The sequence below is a fragment of the Urtica dioica genome, chromosome 11 (genome assembly GCF_054948205.1).
Source record: "Urtica dioica subsp. dioica isolate 48M chromosome 11, U.dioica_male_clone48M_v1_H2, whole genome shotgun sequence".
Taxonomy (NCBI): Eukaryota; Viridiplantae; Streptophyta; class Magnoliopsida; order Rosales; family Urticaceae; genus Urtica; species Urtica dioica.
Window position 1 is genome coordinate 10,999,190 of NC_142766.1, and position 18,328 is coordinate 11,017,517.

The 18,328-nt window shown below is 40.2% G+C and overlaps 1 protein-coding gene and 1 long non-coding RNA gene across 3 annotated transcripts; one reads left to right on the forward strand and one right to left on the reverse strand.

Moving 5' to 3' along the window:
• The first annotated feature begins 313 nt into the window (after window positions 1-313).
• Window positions 314-1,625, forward strand: LOC149381181 (uncharacterized). Of its 2 annotated transcripts, none has more exons than XR_016293815.1 (3): window positions 314-577; window positions 669-820; window positions 901-1,625. It is a non-coding gene; the product is annotated as an uncharacterized LOC149381181 (long non-coding RNA). The 2 variants fall into 2 exon arrangements; XR_016293814.1 differs by having other exon boundaries at window positions 926-1,625.
• Window positions 1,626-12,418: 10,793 nt separating this feature from the next.
• Window positions 12,419-16,776, reverse strand: LOC149381182 (M28 Zn-peptidase nicastrin). Its single transcript, XM_089601568.1, has 14 exons — window positions 16,479-16,776; window positions 16,268-16,395; window positions 16,081-16,184; window positions 15,917-15,983; window positions 15,749-15,838; window positions 15,501-15,665; window positions 15,284-15,424; window positions 15,115-15,192; window positions 14,459-14,571; window positions 14,323-14,383; window positions 13,719-13,886; window positions 13,303-13,404; window positions 12,973-13,062; window positions 12,419-12,877 (listed from the first exon to the last, which is right to left on the reverse strand). The coding sequence occupies exons 1-14, from the start codon at window positions 16,732-16,734 to the stop codon at window positions 12,815-12,817; spliced, it is 1,626 nt and encodes a 541-aa protein (XP_089457694.1). The 5' UTR covers window positions 16,735-16,776; the 3' UTR covers window positions 12,419-12,814.
• Window positions 16,777-18,328: the final 1,552 nt, after the last annotated feature.

The window sequence follows — 18,328 nt, forward strand, 5'->3', positions numbered from 1 at the left end:
TTTCTCTCACTCCAACCACTAGGGAAATTTTGACTGTAAATAAGTAGCCACTTAATGGGGTCTTTTAAAATAATAGTCAAAGTTTGTGTCTGAGGCGGCCATGGAGGCGAGGGACGCCTCTGAGACGTGGAGGTCGAGCTGAGGTCGAGCCGTAAAGTCAAGCTGAGGTCGAGCTCACGAGGCCGAGTGGAGGTCGAGCTCACGAGGCCGAGTGGAGGTCGAGCTCATGAGGCCGAGTAGAGGTCGAGCTCATGAGGCCGAGGTCGAGCTCATGAGGCCGAGTGGAAGTCGAGCTCATGAGGCCGAGTAGAGGTCGAGCTCATGAGGCCGAGTGGAAGTCGAGCTCATGAGGCCGAGTGGAGGTCGAGCTAATTGCCTGCTGGGCTTTCGCTCCATCTCGCCGTCCACACGAACAAATCAACCAAAACGCGCATTCATTCGTTCATGAAGGTTTTTTTTACCGTTCATTTTTTTTTCTTGTGAGAAGCGAAGCGATGGGGATCAGTAAAACGGAAGTGAATTTAAGGAGGTTGCTTTCAGCTGCACCTAGCAGCAAAACCAAGCGAAGCTCGTTCATGTATGTTTTCCTCATCTCGATTTCCCGATTTCCTTCCTTGTCAATGCAATCTAATTTGATTCTCGGTTGTAATCTTCGACTTTCTTCGCAGCATGTGGCCACTTTACGGGAACAATTGGAACAATTAGCAGAGGAAAGAACTGCAGATGGATTGCCAAGGTTGGTCGTTTTCTTTAACCACTGTGTATGTATGAGAGAGAGAGAGAGAGAGAGCCCAGCAGAGGAAAGAACTGCAACTGAATGGTAAAAAAAACCTTCATGAACGAATGAATGCAGTATCTCTATCCGTACAGTTCTAATTGAACATATTTGCTTCCTAACAGTATCTCTATCCGTAAGGCTTCTCAGGAAATTAAAAATCCCATCCCTTCGCCGTTATAGGAAGCAAATATGTTAGTGAGGGAAGAACGCAACGGGTATAGGTGAGCAAAATCCGGGATTTGCGTTGCAAAGATAGCATTATGAATCCAATTGCTTTTTCCAGAAATGCCCTACTGACCTGTCTTGGATTTTTCAACGACATTCACTGTAGAATTCCTCGTGAATTGAATATATGTATATCTAAGGGCGCCGAAAGGTTCCACACCCACAAGCTCCCGGATTCCAACCATTATCGCTGTAGCCATAAATTGCAGTGATGAAATTGTGTCAAAGAGCCTCTCTTTCCAGTAGTAAACGCCAAAGCCAAGTGGAGTTCTTTTCTGAACCCTTACAATGACGTCTTTTCCTTCAAGGAAACCTGGAAGTCATAATTTATATTCCTTTATATTTTGATTATTTGCTTCAGTTTTTTTCCTTGGCTCAAACAAGGGAAATGCTATGAGCATTTTTTTTTCTTGTTATTTTGTAAATACTAGGTCTTACCAAAGGCTTTGGATTTTAGGATCAGTGATTCCATCAACGATGCGATGAATGTGTAACAAATAATGTTCGAGTGTGTATCTACTTGCCTTATTTTCGTTACAAAATATCCGATAGTTTTTCATTGTTGACCCAATCTGTAAAGAATTAAATGCAACGTATCAGAAGCTTCTTCAGCGTTTTAATACCTTTTTTTTTTTTTTTTTTTTTTTTTCTAGAAGAGTGTTTCTTCCTTTCAATGCGTAAAATTTATAACCGCCGCTTGAATTCTAGGATCAATGTTTATATAACTTATGTTTAGCTGTTTTCCCAGAGTTTCAAAAGCTGTTGTGAGTGATTATTCGGAAAAGATTGAAGTCATCACCTCCACTTTAACATCCGACACGGTACACATTTTTTTTTTTTTTGTTAATTCACATGCTTAAGAATCTTATCCTATAATATCAAGCCTCGATTTATACTTTTTTCAAGGATAAGTCTTACCTTTATGATTAGTCTTTGGTTTAGGATTTAAGTTTTATTAAGACTTTTATAAAATCCAAAGGTGTTATAAACCAAACGATAATTTACTCCCTCAAGAGAAGGCCGCAAAAAACCTCCATTTATAAGTAAATGACACATCATTAATGCTTAGCCAAGATGTCAATACACCAATTTTGACTAGCCACCTTTTAAATTAGTTTGATCACTCACATCCTTTCGCAGAGCCTCAATGGAGGATTACTAGGGATTGAGCCTAAGTGTGCAACCAACCACGTAGTCCAAAAGGTCAACTTTGAAAAACAATCCCCCAAGGGGAGACCTTGTCATCATCGTCTTACTCTCGGACGTAGCTCATTGAGCAATGATCGAAGCAAAAACGCCTTGTAGTACTCCCATTTAAGAGAGGGTCGCAAGAGCGGCTCTTAGTCCCACGTTAATTGCTTCTTTCATTAGTGTTGGGGATCGTAGGTTACAAACAACAAATATAACCCTCCCACTTAGTTTTTGGAGTTGGTACATCGACTTTTATAAGTTCGGAAACGGATTTCCTAGTTATAGAGCGATAGAGCGGACAACTAGAAGAGAATCCTAGATATTCATGTTAAGAGCAGTATTAGTGCATAAAGGCACAAGGTACATACTCGATCTTTTCCTATTTTCTATTTCGGGAAAGTGCATGAGGGAAGTGCGAACTTCAACTCACTCGAACACTTGAAAGTTTGAGATTACACATCTTTTTATTTTTCGGCTTGTCTACAAAGAGACCTCCCACTCAAAATTTCAAGAGCATATAGATTTTGAACATATGTGATATAGATGTAGTTTTGAAAACATTTTGAAAACTTATCTGATTTGGTTGACAAAATATTTTCAAGTTTGAAAACGAAAACGGTTTTTCAAAATTCAAACTAATTTTGTAAAATTCAATTTCAATTAAATTCTCAAAATCAAAACATTTTAATCTTACACGTCATGTTTATAATCTTATGGAAAAACAATTTTGCTCAAGAAATTTTTCTCATTAGAGTTCTATAACTCATGGTAGTGGGGCTGAAAATCCGGAATTCTAAAAAACTGGACTTTCGGAACAACCGCGCACCTCGGAGTAAAATCGCCATAACTGGCGGTTCCGATGTCCTTTTGACCTGAAACCGGTGGCATTGGACAGAGGACAGACAGAGCTTTAATTTGATTCAAGAATCATTAAATTTCGATTTCTGAGCAGATAGCTATGCCACTTTTACTGCGGGTTTTACTCTAGCTCGAAGAAAAAGAAATAATTAAAGCTTGGTCCTTTTTAGGTGCGAAAAAGAATCGAGTGTAACGGAACGTTTTAGGATGTTGTTAAAGCTTTTATTTGTGTTTTATTAGCAAGGTAATAACATGGTATAAAAGGAAAAACAACATGCATAAAACGATTCAAGTAAAAATAAGAAACTAGCAAGACAAGAAAACTAGTCATAAAATTTACTCGAAATTTCTCAAACCTTTAAAACACGTTTTTCAATATAAAAAATTAAAAACTTTTAGAACTGATTCTAATGTGTTTTACTAACATCCCAAACTCATAGAAAATCAACATGATTTTTAATTTAGAGACATGAGCAATAAATTAAAAAAATCTAAGATAACAATTCTAACTTGTCACAAAATTAGTAAACTTTCGAAAATGATTTTCAATGTCATATTTTTAAATACATGTACTTGCATATCTTTGACCATAGCTCTGATACCATTTATTGGAATTGATCTAGGGTTTAAGAAAAAATTTAACGCTTCGTTAAGCGGCGGAATTTTAAAAAATTTCTTTTCAAGTAAAAACAGTTTTTACTAACCTAGACAAAGAGCAAGTACATATAAATAAAACTAATATGAGCATAGAAGTTTACTAACCTTTTTAAACGCTTGAACGTTGAGAAGCTTTTGGAAAAAGGTTGCAACGTTTGTCTCCCTCACAGCACGTCTCTCTTCCTTCCTCGGCAACTCAAGCAACCACGAAAGTTTCTATCACTAAATCACTCGAGAGAAAAGGAATTAGTGTGTGGGCACTTTTAAACACTACGACTTAAGAACGAGTCTTGAAGTCACAGAGCTAAACACTAGGTCAAATGAGGACCTAGGTGCCAAAACAATAAAAACGAAATTGACTAGAGAGAGAGAGGAGAGGGGCGGCCACAATGTCTAGAGAGAGAGTCTCTCAATCTCTAACTTGTGTGGGATGAGAAAACAATGAGAATGAGAGCCCTATTTATAGGAGAAGGGTTGACCTTAGAAAAAGAAGTTTCCCCTTTTTTCCAAGCATTCATGAGCAATCCCTTATTGCCCATTTTCTCCTATATGCGCCCAAGTCTCATTTCCTTTAAGGGATTTGTTTCCTAATTTGTTTCCTCCTCTTTGGCCAAATACCCTTAAGCATCATTATGCAAATTTGTTTCCTCTTTTTCTTTTGGCAAGTATCTTGATACATTTATGTACAAAATAATCTCTCCTATTTCTCTATAGGGTAGGCGCCCAAATGGTCTCTAGAAGGAGCTTCTAGAAGCTTCTTCATTTGTTCATGACAACATGAGAAAGACCCATTAAGAATTTTCAATAAAATTCTTATGAAATGAAATTAATCCACAAGGCCCAAGGATCAAGTCATGGCCGAGTATTATTAAGTCATCAAATGACCTTGTCAAAAAATTTATTGACATTCATTTCATGCTATGTCTCAAAAGACAAAAATACCCTTTTGACAATTTTCGTTCTTGTTTTGACTTAGCTTCCAGTTTAACTATTCCTACTCGATGTGATTCGTGATAGTGACCTCATGGATCCAAATGAACAAAGCTTGAGCTAAATATACTTGGACTCAAAAGTTCACAAACCTTTTCCAAGTTTAGCTTAATGTCAACTGACTCCACTAAAGAGTTGACACTGAAAATCTCTCGGTTCAAATGAATTTATTTTCTACTCAAGAATTCAACCTAATTGTAATGAGCGGATCCACAGAATATTATCATGTTTACCCTTCATGAATATCATCAGCTAGTCGGGATTTACAAAATTACCATTTTACCCTTCTAGCTGTTATTTCCTCAACTCCTTTGTCGCTTGTGAATAAGTTAGAAACAATGTATTGACGAGGAGCTAACAAGTCACATTGTTTCATCCAAAAGAGTCAAGACTCAATTTGGACACTGGCCAGTTCATTTATTCACACTCCAAGGAACAAAGCATGAGGTGATATACATTGCATTTCAGCAATCTTGTACATGAATTCCATATCTATGAGAACTTCACAAAGTTACTCATGACATTCTCACAACTTAGTACTTCACCAATAGGCCTTGTTCGGAATCACATAGTGAGTCCGAACTCTGACTTTCTCAAATGAGAATACGTAAGGTGTGAAATGGCATGTCTCATTTCAGGATTAAGGTAAGCACGATGCAATTCATACGTAGTGACTTCGAGACATAAGAGGTTAAATGGTTTGTTCTTATCTTGTCTCTATAAGTGCACTGGTCAATTCAGTACCTTCGGAAGATACCTAGAAGAACTATAGAGTCTCCAACTCTCAATGCCTCATAACCAGACATCATAGATTCTTCTAACAATCATACTGAAGTCAATAGTCCTTTGACCCTTAGATTGCGAATGTATCGTTTTAAGCAAACTACGAAGAGTTTGTTCATGCAAATCTACATTTGTCTCTTCGTAAGTTGTTTATTTTGTTTATGGACTAAAAGACTAAAGTTTTATCATAAAGCTTCAGACAAGGAAGATTGAATGAACGTTTCAACTTTTATTAATAAATAAGCAGTTACAAGCAAGAGTCTTCGTAAGACTATATGACATCAAATGTACATAAATACATACTACAACTCTTCTTGTGGGCACCATTGACAACATTTATTACATCAAGTGTACATAAGTAAAGACTACCACTCTTCTTGTGGGCACCATTGACAACAGAGGGTGTAGGGCGCATGCCTAAGCTCGGCAAGGCGCGAGACGCGCGAGCACGAGTAGGAGGCCCGGCAGGGCGCGGGGCGCGTGCGCGGTCCCGACAGGGCAGGGAGCGCGTGCGCAACCCCGGAGGGCGCGAGGCACGCATGCCCAGAGGGGCACGGGGCGCGTGCGTAGGTTTGACAGGGCGCGTACGGCCGGGAGCGGGGCACGCGTGGCCAGGGGCGCATAGGGTGGCCTGGCAGGGAGCGGGGCGCACAGGCCAAGGGAGCAGGACGTGCACGACTAGGGGAGCAAGACACGTGCGGACGAGGGTGCAGGGCTCGCGCGGGCTGGGTGTCCAGAAAGGTCGCGCGCGCGCGGGCCGGCATGTGCATGGGTCGGGGCCTCGCTGGTGATCTGGCCGGTGAAGTCCGACCGGCGCCATATGTTTTCATTTTTCCAGTTTCCCGAAAACGACAGATAATAGAGAGTTTGAAAGACGAGGAGTTCTCCTCGACGACCCCATAGGCGCTTCCGCCTACTCCATATTGTGTATCATGGTGACCAAGTTGCGATCGGTACTCGGTATAACTCCCTACTCGGAAGGAGTCACTTATCACCTCTCATTAGACCCTTGATCCGTGCGGCGATTCCTATTAGTTAGGGCCACCGGAGGGACGTTTGGTCAAGAGCTTAGCCGGTCTCTTATATCTTCACCACGCTCATTGCCTTGGGCAGTAAGGTGATCCATGGGATCCAGGTTCACGGCACAGAGGCGCAAGCTTTGTCTAAGACGTGGTGCCCTTCGCATGCCCTGACTTTTCGCAACATTCTCCTTTTGACCAAGTCGGTCATAGGCTGAACGTCGAAAGTTCCCTTCTTGGGAGGTTGCAGGTGCGTTCCTCTTCTTAGGTGAAGGATACGAATGACTGACTTCATTCACAGCGGGGAGTCCCCAGTCCTTAGTGAGAGAAGTCTCGATATCCTTCGAATTATCAAGTCCCTCGTAATCAGGATCGCGGTCGTGAATTTCCTCATTGTGGTTTTTGGGTTCCCCGTCGGGGATTACCGTGTCATGCATAGGTCATTTTGCAGCCAATCGGCTGTGTAACCTTGCATTTGTCGCCTTTAGTCGGCGAATATCCTCCTCCAACTCCCGGATGTGGTTGTCCTGACTATCTAGAGATTGAGATGGTGAGCGGGTCGAGCTCTCTTCGGGGAGCGACTCTTGTCACCATGCGCTCGGGAGCGCAAGAAATATTTTTAGTCCCAGTAGCGTTATCGGGGTTGTAAACGCCCTCTGAACGCGTGGGTGGTTGATTACTCATATTTTCTCAAGTACAAGAAATTGGAGTTTTAAGAAGAAAATAAGAAGATGATTAGAAGAGATTTCGGGTTGTGCAAGTCGGAAAATCCTCTCCTTCTAACGCCAAAATATTGTCGCACAAAACTGAACAACGATTTAAAGCTTCGGGCGGTTTGACCCAAGGTCGGACTAAGTGGCCACACCCGAGCCAAGTGTGTGAACTCGAAGGTCTCGAGTTGAGGTTCCTACAGTCGAAGGCGTTCTCTGAGGAGAGAATGAGGTGAATAGGGGATGTGACTACGCTTCTTGTGAGCTTTCTACGTACCCACGTTGCAGGATCAAGTCAGAACGTAGTTCAAGGTGTGTGTATATGCTGTTTGAGGTGCGGAGCCTGGAGGATGTGCTCGACAGAGGAGACGGAGCACGGAGGAGACCTCGGCGATGTCTCAGGGCTCTAGAATCGAGTGATCTGAGAGAATGTGTGTTTTTTTTCTCTGTAGACGAAGGAGATTCTCAATGGAGAATTTGGGGTGCAACCGTGTGTAATAGGGACGTAGGTGATTTTCAATAGAAAATCCCGGGCACAACTTGTGCGCTGGAGATTAAGCGCTCGATCAGAGGAAATTGTGCGCTGGAGATTAAGCGCTCGATCAGAGGAAATTGTGCGCAGAAAGTCTCTGGCAGTGTTTCAGAACGCTGAGAGCGAGTAATCTTGAGGAGGAATGGATATGTCTCTCTCCCTCACTGAAAGGGGGTATTTATAGTGGATGTGAAGGCCTAGTACGGCCTTTGGACGCATCTTGGGGACAGCGCCGCGGGTTCGGGTACGCGAGGAAGTTTTGGGGCGCGCATTGCGCAGGCGCAGCGCGACGTGCCAAGTCTTCTACGCGCTGTACGTACACTCTTTTGAGGAGCACGCCGAGCGCGCGTTCCTTTCGAGAAGTGCGCTATGGCGAGCTCTACTTCATGTGTGAGTTTGGGCTCAGACTTTCGGGCCATTTCGAATGGGCCTTAGCCGTCGTGAATTTTAGTGACCTCCCCCATTGGGCTTTTAGAGTTCGGAATTCCACGCAAATCGCGTGAAATTTAATGTTTCAGGTTTTTCGAGAAAGACCGACAATAATCTCTATGCGCGGTTGAGAGTATATTTTAAGGTTATTTTTCTAAAATAATTTTTGTCTCAATCATATGATTGTAACCTACGACCTCAAATTGGTATGAGTATGATACTTATTAGTTACTTAATTTGATTACACACGCATGTCAGAACTACTACCTCGTTAAGTGTATTTTCCTCTCTCTTCTCGCTCTTTCTAAAGAGAAACCCTAGTGCCAGTTTTTGCCGCCGCCCCCTGGGGCCCGAGAGGTCATCTGGAGGTTTCCGATATGGGGATATAGCCTTGTTGTGAGCTCTCGAGAGCGTGTTGTAGGTCTGGCGGTATCCAGCTTATGACGTAGCAAGTTTTCGAGAGCGTTCCTACGACGCACCGGCCGTCACTTCTTTACGAATCGGCGAGACGTAGATCTGGGCAGTAAAAAGAGACCGGTCTCAGATGTAGATCTGAGTCCATAATAGGGTGGCACTTTGGATCCGGTGGGGGTTCTCGATGCTCGAATTGCTTCCCGCTCCAGGCAAGCTTCAGTGCTGACCGTGGTGGCGTCGTACTCGAGCAGGCTTGACTCCGAGCGAAGATATGGTATAGGGACCGGTTGAAGCTTTAGGTTAGGCATTTTTTTTCTCTTTCTCGGGTGGCTATAGAGGAGCCCGAGGTCGTGTCTTTTTCAGGTGGCCAACTACTCCAATGACGGGCGTTCCACATCGACAATGGAGTTCGTGGCGTCTGGGTCTGTTTTTCTCCGATAGAGGTGATGCATTCCAACCATAATGTGGCTGCGTGCAATGACTGGGAGAGACGTGGCTGGCGGAAGCGGGTGAAGTTAGGAGTTGACCTGCTGTTTTAATTTATGCTTGTCGTGTTGCTAGTTTTTTCTATCTGGTTGTGTGTTGTTAGTTTAGCCTATTTTAGTTGTTTAGTTATGGTAGTCCACCTCTTAGGGGGTGTTTTTTGCTCTTTTAGTTCACCGATATAGTGGTTTGGAGTTGAGCTAGTTTGGTTCTCTGACAAAAAAAAAGGGGAAAAAAGAATGTTGTAATAGGAAAACCAGTTAGATCTAGACTAGTGCCAGGTTTTGAGGCCCTCGGGAGTTCGAAGTTGGCGTAGGATTAGAGCTTGGTTTATTTATGACTGTGTTAGTTATTGCTCGTTCAGGATTTGCAGGAGATCTTTGTTGAGGGGCTAAGTGGAGTTCTAGTCGAGTATGTTCTTGACGAGTACGTCTATACTCGGTTAATCCTCCATTATCTTCCTTTGTTTTATTTATCTGCCTTCTGATTCTCATTTTCATTTCAAGACATTTAATTTTTGAAAGAGGTACTGGCCTATGTCCGGAATCTTTAGGCTTTGCCCCGTTCAGTTTTGGTATTGAGAATTCCTTTTTTTTTTAAATGTAACTTTATTTGATCTAATCTTTCTTCTTTTTTTTGTGTGTTTAAATGTTCAATATAGTTGAAGATATATTTTATAAGGATAAAATTGAAAAAGTGATATTTTTCTGTTAGAAATGGGATATGAAAATTATTATCAGGAATTAGTTGCAACTAATCTTTTCACTTGGTCATTTTAAGATTTCACCCCAAATTTTATTTTATTAAAAAAAAATAGATCACCAACCCGCAGTAAATTAAATTAACTCATTAATTAATTTAATTTACTGCGGACTGATGGATTATTAGTTTAATAAAATGAAATTTGGCCTACTTTAAAAAAATGAGTTATTGAAGACCTAATTGTCACAATTATTATCTTACATGTTCTTTTAGTGCAATTAGGTAAAATTATTTCGTTCATATTTATTTTTGTCACAAAATACCGTGATAAATTTGTCATTAAAAACGAGATGTTATGACTTGTGACGAATTTGATGATGTAATATGTGAAAAAAACAATTTTAGTAGACTTTGGTAAAAAAAAAAAATCAATCGATCAATATTATTGTCCAATTCCCTTTCTTGATCTAATCGCCTTCTGGGCTTTCCCTCCATAAAATTAACTCTTTAATTAATTTAATTTATTGCGGACTGATGGATTATTAGTTTAATAAAATGAAATTTGGTCTACTTTAAAAAAAATGAGTTATTGAGGACCTAATTGTCACAATTATTATCTTACATGTTCTTTTAGTAGGGCTGCGCACGGTCTAGTCCGGTCCAAAACCGGTCAAAAAACCAGATCGGACCACTCAAAACGTTCCAAAAAAAATCCAAACCGGACCGGACCAAAAAACTGTAAAAACCGGATCGGACCGGACCAAAAAACAGTAAAAACCGGATCAGACCGGACCGTTTTGAACGGTTGGGTCTAGTTTAAACCGTTTTGAAGCGGTTGGACCGTTTTGAACCGTTTAGATCGGACCGCTCTAGACCGTTTTGCACTGTTTGGACCGTTTTACATACTTAAGAAAAAAACCATTAATTTTCCACCAAACAAAAAACATATAATCATGTACGGGCGAAAAATACATGCACAAATGCCTAATTTGGCTAGTTGGACATTAATTTTTTTTATATATATATAAATAAATCGGTCTGGTCCGGTTTAACCGTTTTTTTTTTTAAACCGGACCGGACCGTTTGTAATGAGTAGACCAGACCGGATGAAAAAAAAACCGTTTTAAACCGGACCGGCGGACTAAAAATTACCGGTTCGGTCCGATTTACGATTTTTACGCGCTAGCCTATCTTTTATTACAATCGGGTAAAATTATTTCGTTTTATATTTATTTTTGTCAAAGTACCGTGATAAATTTGTCATTAAAATTGAGATGTTGTGACTTGTGACGAATTTGATGATGTAATATGGGGAAAAAAAATAATAAACAAGTTTAATAGACTTTGGTTTTTTCCAAAAAAAAAAAAAAAAAAAAAAAACAGCAATCGATCAATATTCTTGTCCAATTCCCTTTCTTGATCTAATTGCCTGCTGGGCTTTCGCTCCATCTCGCCGTCCACACGAACAAATCAACCGAAACGCGCATTCTTTCGTTTATGAAGGTTTTTTTTACCGTTCATTTTTTTTTCTTGTGAGAAGCGAAGCGATGGGGATCAGTAAAACGGAAGTGAATTTAAGGAGGTTGCTTTCAGCTGCACCTAAGCAGCAAAACCAACAATATTTGGATAATGTTGTTACTCCATTATTTTTAACATTTCTGTTGAAAATTCAGCTTCAAACGTACCGTTTCTTTTAAGTCTTTTGTATTTTTTTGCTTACGTGTCTAATTCTACGGTTTATGTACAGATAGACGTTGAGATTAACTACAAGATATGCTGTATAAATCTGGTAGTTAATTAGATTAGGTAGCATAAGATCAGTTTTACAGTATTGATTTGCTTTGGGATTCAAGTGAGAGAGAGAGGGAGAGAGTGCTGAAGGAAATTCTCAGGGAAACTATTCAGTTTGGGTCTTTCTTATCTGTTCTTGAAGAAAGAATTGTAAAGACTGTATTTGGTGTGGTGATTAGTGAATGAGAAACTCGAACATCCTTTTCTTGAGGAGTTTGACGAGGATTAGGCCGAAAAGCTGAACCTCGTCAACAAAAGTTGCAGTTGTGTTGTGTGTTTGTTTTTGTGTGGTATTGATTTCGTAGAAGGTTTCTTGGATTCTAAATCCGACAATTTCAATCTCTTTAACTTACGCTCTATATTCTATTCTTCTTCGTCGAGGAGGGTTTAGCACGGTGTTCTAGTTCGTTGGGAATGAGACCGGCGAGCTCTCCATGTAGGTATAGCGTTAAGGACGATGGCATAAACGGCAAGTCGTTCGATAGCCAACTGGTTTCATCACGCTATTGTAGGGATAGGCTGGGCGACATACAATGGAGACAGAGGATCTAGGTTCAACTTTCTTTCACTTGTAGAACGGTTATTCTGTCGGCTCTTTCGTGGCTTGAAGGTTGGTAGACTTTGCACATAGCAACCAATAATAATATAGACCTAAACTTGACCTATATATCATGAACCCTGCTTTAGCCGTGGTGTCTTCACAATCGTTAACTTACGAGCCTCCCGAGAATCTGCTTCATTTGCATCGTTGTAGCTTCATAAACGGTGTCAAACAAGACTTTATTATCTCGGTTCACGCAACATTCAAATTCACGTTCTTTATATTAGAATGTACATACTGTATAAAACATAACACTTTATTCGAGATTTTAATCTTGTCATAATTCTCATTTTATTTTTGCTTGGTTAGAGGCCAACAAACTCCAAATAATCAAACATCTTTTCTAAAGGAAAATTGCAGAATGATACATGATTAAAAAAGAAAATAAAAGAAAAAAAAAATCTCAACAAAATTTCTCTAGCACTTGAATGATATTCTCTTCATGTGGCCGCCACTAGATAATCAATCAAAATGAAAAACAAACACCTGTGATTTCCCTAAATGAGAACTACTTGACTCTAATCTTCGTGTCATATAAATAACTAAGCCAAGGCATTCAGAAACTAAAGAAAAATAAAATAAAAAACATGACTATAATTCAATCTCAACTACTTGGAGAATGTTCAGTCCGGAACAATGCCTCCAGTGTGATCAAGCCGTTTTAACCTTCCGAGACGGAGGTCTTCTGAATATACTGATTAAATCATCAAGACCCTGTTAAACATATTCAATTAGTAATTTTTCAAATAAAAACCGAGTGAGGTCATGCAAGGTTTTAATATTGAGAAAAGAAGGTTAGAGAATGATACCCTAGTTGTGATAACAAGGAAACTGAATAACACTATCAAGTATGATCCCAGGACTAGAAGCAATAGCAAGTCAAATGTCACACTTGCGACCTGCAACACAACACTTGACATATTATAATCTATTACCTATGTCATGTAATTGAACATAAGATAAAAACACACATCTTCAACCTAGTTCATGCACAAAGCATTGTCTAACAGGAAATACTTATCGAGCATGCAAAACCCTCCCTTACCATTCTGATCTGTAACCTCTAATAAACCGTCTATTGAAGTTTGAATACTTGAGAATAAAAAGTAATATGGATATAAGAACGAACAAAGCATTACCTGATATATGTTGAGCTTAGCTTTCGAAGAATCATAGAAAGTAAAAATTCCATCAAGCACCTCATGTTGCACGCTAACTTCCTGAGTGTGATCTTCCAATTCCTGACAATAGAAACAATTGCAAGGGTCAAGATTTGCATAAAAACATTATGGGGCGATAAATAGTAGCGTATATTCAGTTTTGCTTGCTTTAGCGATCTCTATCAATACTCCAAAGAATAAGAAACATGAATTGTCTGATTCAAGGGGTTAAAAATCATGGGAGATGGACAATGGATGAAAGAAATTTAGCAGAACTTTATGCTAGTTCGTAGTACTTCGTAAATGTTTCTTCACATAAATCATCTTTTCATTTATACAGATGCATGAATATTAAGGCTATTAAGATATTTAATGGAGATAATTAAAAAATAAACCTTTTTCAAAGCCGAGATAAGTGGATCATTCTTTGGCAAGAATGGGGCTACTCGAGGTGTTCGTGACAGATACTTCAACCACGAGCTAACGTAAGAAGGATTTACAGCCAAACTGCTATCATCCGCAAAGATCCCAATGTTCTTTTCTTGATGGCCGTATATATGTCTCTGCAAAGTAAAACAGACAATGTCATCAGTGAATCTTCTGAGGTGAAAGATCATTGTAAGTATGTATTTGTTTTTCCGGTGACAACTTGTTAGAGATAGAATACAATAAAAGAATGCTTAGATGCAGATCCAAGTACTACAATGAGCATGTCAGAAACATTTGTTTTAAAGGTCAAGGATGTTGATATGCAATAACTTAATATTCCCGTTCCACAGAGCATTTGCTTTTTCCCTCCAGGGAGAGTATGTTCAACTAAGGAAAAAAAGGAAGGTTGGGACCAGAATGCAGATTCATAACCACTGGTTAATCTTAGCAGTGATCAAAGTCAAGTTTATTGGATTGAACATGCAAATATGTCTTCTCTCCTTAACATGATTGGCCTCTGATCAGTAAACTAACAAAAATAAGATGTCACAATTATGGCCATAGGCTTACCGCAAGACTCTCAGCAACTAGCTTAACACTTCTGATAACTGCGGTTTCGTTGACGAAAAGGCTGCAGAAAGAAAACACGTCAGCAATGCTTCATCAATAGTAGAACTAAAGGCAAGAGAGAAGAATAATTAAAAACCTGCTATCCACCAAACCGCCAGTTCTCTCTAACAAATCAGGAGCAGCCGATAGTCCAGAGAGTGTTGCGGCAGTAACTCGAAGCCTGGAAAATTGCTCATGCTCCCACGCTACCTATAACATGTCAACACATATTGCTACCCATAAAGACCCGCTCCAATAGACATATAATTGGCGGACTATGAAAACATATCTTAACAGTAAAAAAATTTAAAAAAAATAAGCTTCAGTCCACCAGGGTCATACTTCCTATTTTGCCACCCAGCTGACCTAGTTAAATACTTTTCCCAACTTCCCAGATCATCATATTCCAAATCTATATATTTCATCATAAATTCAATCTCTAAATTTGTATCAACATGGATACATTTTAAAGATGCCCAAATTTGTTTTTTAACCATGGGCATCCAGGTTTTGCCCCACTAAATCCATGGAGCCCTGTCAGTTCAATCGGGAGTCCTCCCAATGTGTTTCAGTCTACAAGTAATCAAACATGGGACCGTTCGCTATCAAGATGCTCAAATGAAGCACATACAAAAAAATCAAAATAAAGATAACCACGTGCTTAGTCATATCCATGCATAGCAAAATCTGCTCCTCATGCCAAAAACTATTAAGTGTAACTAGTACAGTAAATTCAATAGATTGGGTACTTACTCTTGGGTTTGAAATGTTTATCTTCTTGTGCTTCAGGCCAACTTTAAATCCCAATTCTTCTGCCACATCAGAAAATCCCTACAAAACCCCCATCAATCAGATCAGATACTTCAGCAAGCCAATTTATTTGAGTTCCCTGAGCAGATGTTATACAGCTTCATTAGCTTACTTCAAATATTTGTTTTATGTAGGCATTTTCTGGAGGCTTAGAAACGTGAATCCATAATTCATCATCCCAAGAGCCAATGCTATTCAAGCAAATAGCATAGTCAATACTCTCGCGAAGGCGCTGATCAAAGCTTCGAAGCCACTAAAATACGAAATTCGATGATAAGCACACGAGCAACTTAAGCTGATTAGAGAGTTGATGTTGACAAGTATAACACCTTTTGAGTTCCATTGTAATTGTAGGGGCCTCCAGAAGTCAAGGCAAATAGCAAGTTGTACCTCCCTCGTGTTTTGGGATTTGAATAGAGTAGAGAGAACAGCCTGGCGATCTCAAGAAGCGCCACTGCACCACTTCCATTGCTGTCACTTCCCACAGATAAGGCCTACAAATACGAGCTATCTAAGACCAGAACTCAAGAAAAGAGGTTGATTTTATTATTAGAAATAGAAGCCAAGCTATACATACTGGAGCAGCCCCGAAGGTGTCATATGATGCCACGATGGCAATGGTTGGAAGTTGATTGTCTCCATCGGTCCTTAATCCCGGCAACCATCCCTGTCATCATACCAAAAAAAAAAACCCAGAATTGGGAACAACTCATATGGGATAAACCAGTAGAAGTAAATAGTTTACCTGAATGTTAGTGATTGTAGGTGAAGCAATCTTCTTGGGTTCAGGTGCAGAAACAACTAGCTTGTATCTGCAATTTTTTCGACCATGGGTATCAAGGATCGATTGGGAAACATAATAACAATTAAAAAAAATTAAAAAAAAAATTAAAAATTATGAACGCTTACCCGCCAGTGGCTGCGGTGGCAGGTTGTGCAGAGGCGTCACTGTTTTTAAGATCGGCCAAGACAGCTTCAAGTTGTGGATCTTCATAAGAAAAATACACTGGATACTGAAACACACACACACACACACAAGCACAATTAAGCTTTGAGATTGGATGAATCAGCAGTTGATGGATTGAATTAGACGTACTGGAATATTGGAGTGGATGAGCAAGTGTTCGAGCTGGGCAAGAAGGTCCTTGATGTGATCCTGAACATCGATCTTTTCGGGAAGCAGAAAGACCAATCCCGCGAGTGGTTGTCTGTTGGAGATGTAGTCTGCGATAGAAAGGAGATCTCTTCGCTCATCATCATCAGATCGAAACCCTAATAGAAGAAAAAGGGAGAGAGAGATGCGATACCGGCGACGAGGGTGAGATTGAGTTGGCGGAGAGGCAGGAGGAGGACGGAGCGAGAGAGGTCGTCCGAGGAGGAGAGAGAAGCGGCGTGGTGGTTGAGCGCGGCGAATCGAGATCCGAAGGGGACCGAAGCGACGTCGTATTGAATGAGCCTGTACACGTCGACCACCGTGGCACCGCCGCAGAGGTCAACGCAGGCCAAGAGGACCAACGCCACCACCACCGGCAACACCGCAACGCCCTCCTGCTTCCAACCCATTCTTCTTCTTCTTTTTCTTCTCGATTCTCACTCACACACTTCACTTAAGTTGACAACCTGCTTTCCTCAAATTGTACCTTCGCCCCCTATATTATTACATATTTCACTTTTCCCCCTCAATAATAAAATCGTGTTGAAATAGTCGCCACATGTCGTATTTTTGTTTCAGTTTAATCCTTCGTACATGTAAGGAGGGAGGGATGGCAATGTGGATCCATTCTTAATGTAGGAAGTTTCAGATTTGTTATGGAGATCCATTATTAATTTGATCAGATTAATTGAGAAGTCAACATCACTAAAACAATTGCACTATCTGAGCGATCTGGTAAACACAAGTATGATTACACGGTTATTATTATATTCAACAACAAAAAATTGTTGCTGTTATTATTATTAAAACCTAGAAGAAAAATAAGATTTTTATATAAAGATTACCAAGGATCGAAATACCGTTACCGTTACCGTTTCGAGCCTTCGAATTTACTGGTAACCTCCCGTACCGTAAAAGAATACCGGGGGAAGCGAGAAAAAAAAAGGAAACCGGTACCGTTGAACTTACCGTTACCGTAGAGGAATACCGTCAAATACCGTATTTACCGAGGGAAATTCATAAAAGAAATATACAAAAAAACATACAAAGTATGTAGGATACAATTCATAAAATTAAAAATAGTGTAGAATGTTTCAACACAATATAAAATTACAAACACAACAAAAAGTAAGTTCAATAGTACAAACCAAAATGATAAAGTTCAACGCAATCCATCAAATCATTTAATCAAAAGTTCGATCGGTTACGGTTTTAGTCACAAAATTTTGTGACAAGGACGTGGTTGTAATGTTTTTCTGGGCTCAGTTGAAATAAAATGTAGAGCTCGGGGTCAGTTTACAAACGGTGGAGAATTGAGGGTTTTCATGAGCAAATATGAAATACTCAATTTCATTTTAAAAGGAAATTTTCTTTTTCTTTTTCTTTTTTCCTTATTTTCTTTTCTTCTTCTTCTTTCTTTTTCCTTCTTCTCGTTTCTTCTCCTCTGCATTAAAGAATAACAGAAAAAAAAAAAAAAAAAAAAAAAAAAAAAAAAAAAAATTAAACAACCACAACAACTCCAGCACATCCTTCACTCTTCCTTTTTCCTCACCCGTGCTCGGCCAACAGCTCCAGCACCGAGCCATCACCGCGCGCCTTGGCCGAGAGAGAACGAGTGCCGCGAGCCGCCGTGGACGCCGACCGGGAAATGAGGAGACCGGCGGGATCTGGGCAGAAATGGTCTTCGTCGCGTCGGGAACTAGGCGGGTCGGCGGGATCCGGTCGGGAAGTGGGAAGTTTTGGTGTGGGTCGCGACGGTTTTTGGGCGAGCTCCCCGGAACCACCGGAAACTTCCGGTTTTGGTGGTTCCGGTGCCGGGGAGCTCCAAAAAGGGGGAACCGGACCGGTTCCCGTCCGGTTCCCCCGGTATTTAAATCCTTGGATTAAACATAGAATATACATATATATGTATATATATGGAAATAGTAGATTGTAAAATATATTTGAACATAAATAAATTAAAATGATGCCTTCTTTTAAATATTGAACATATCTTGATTTTTT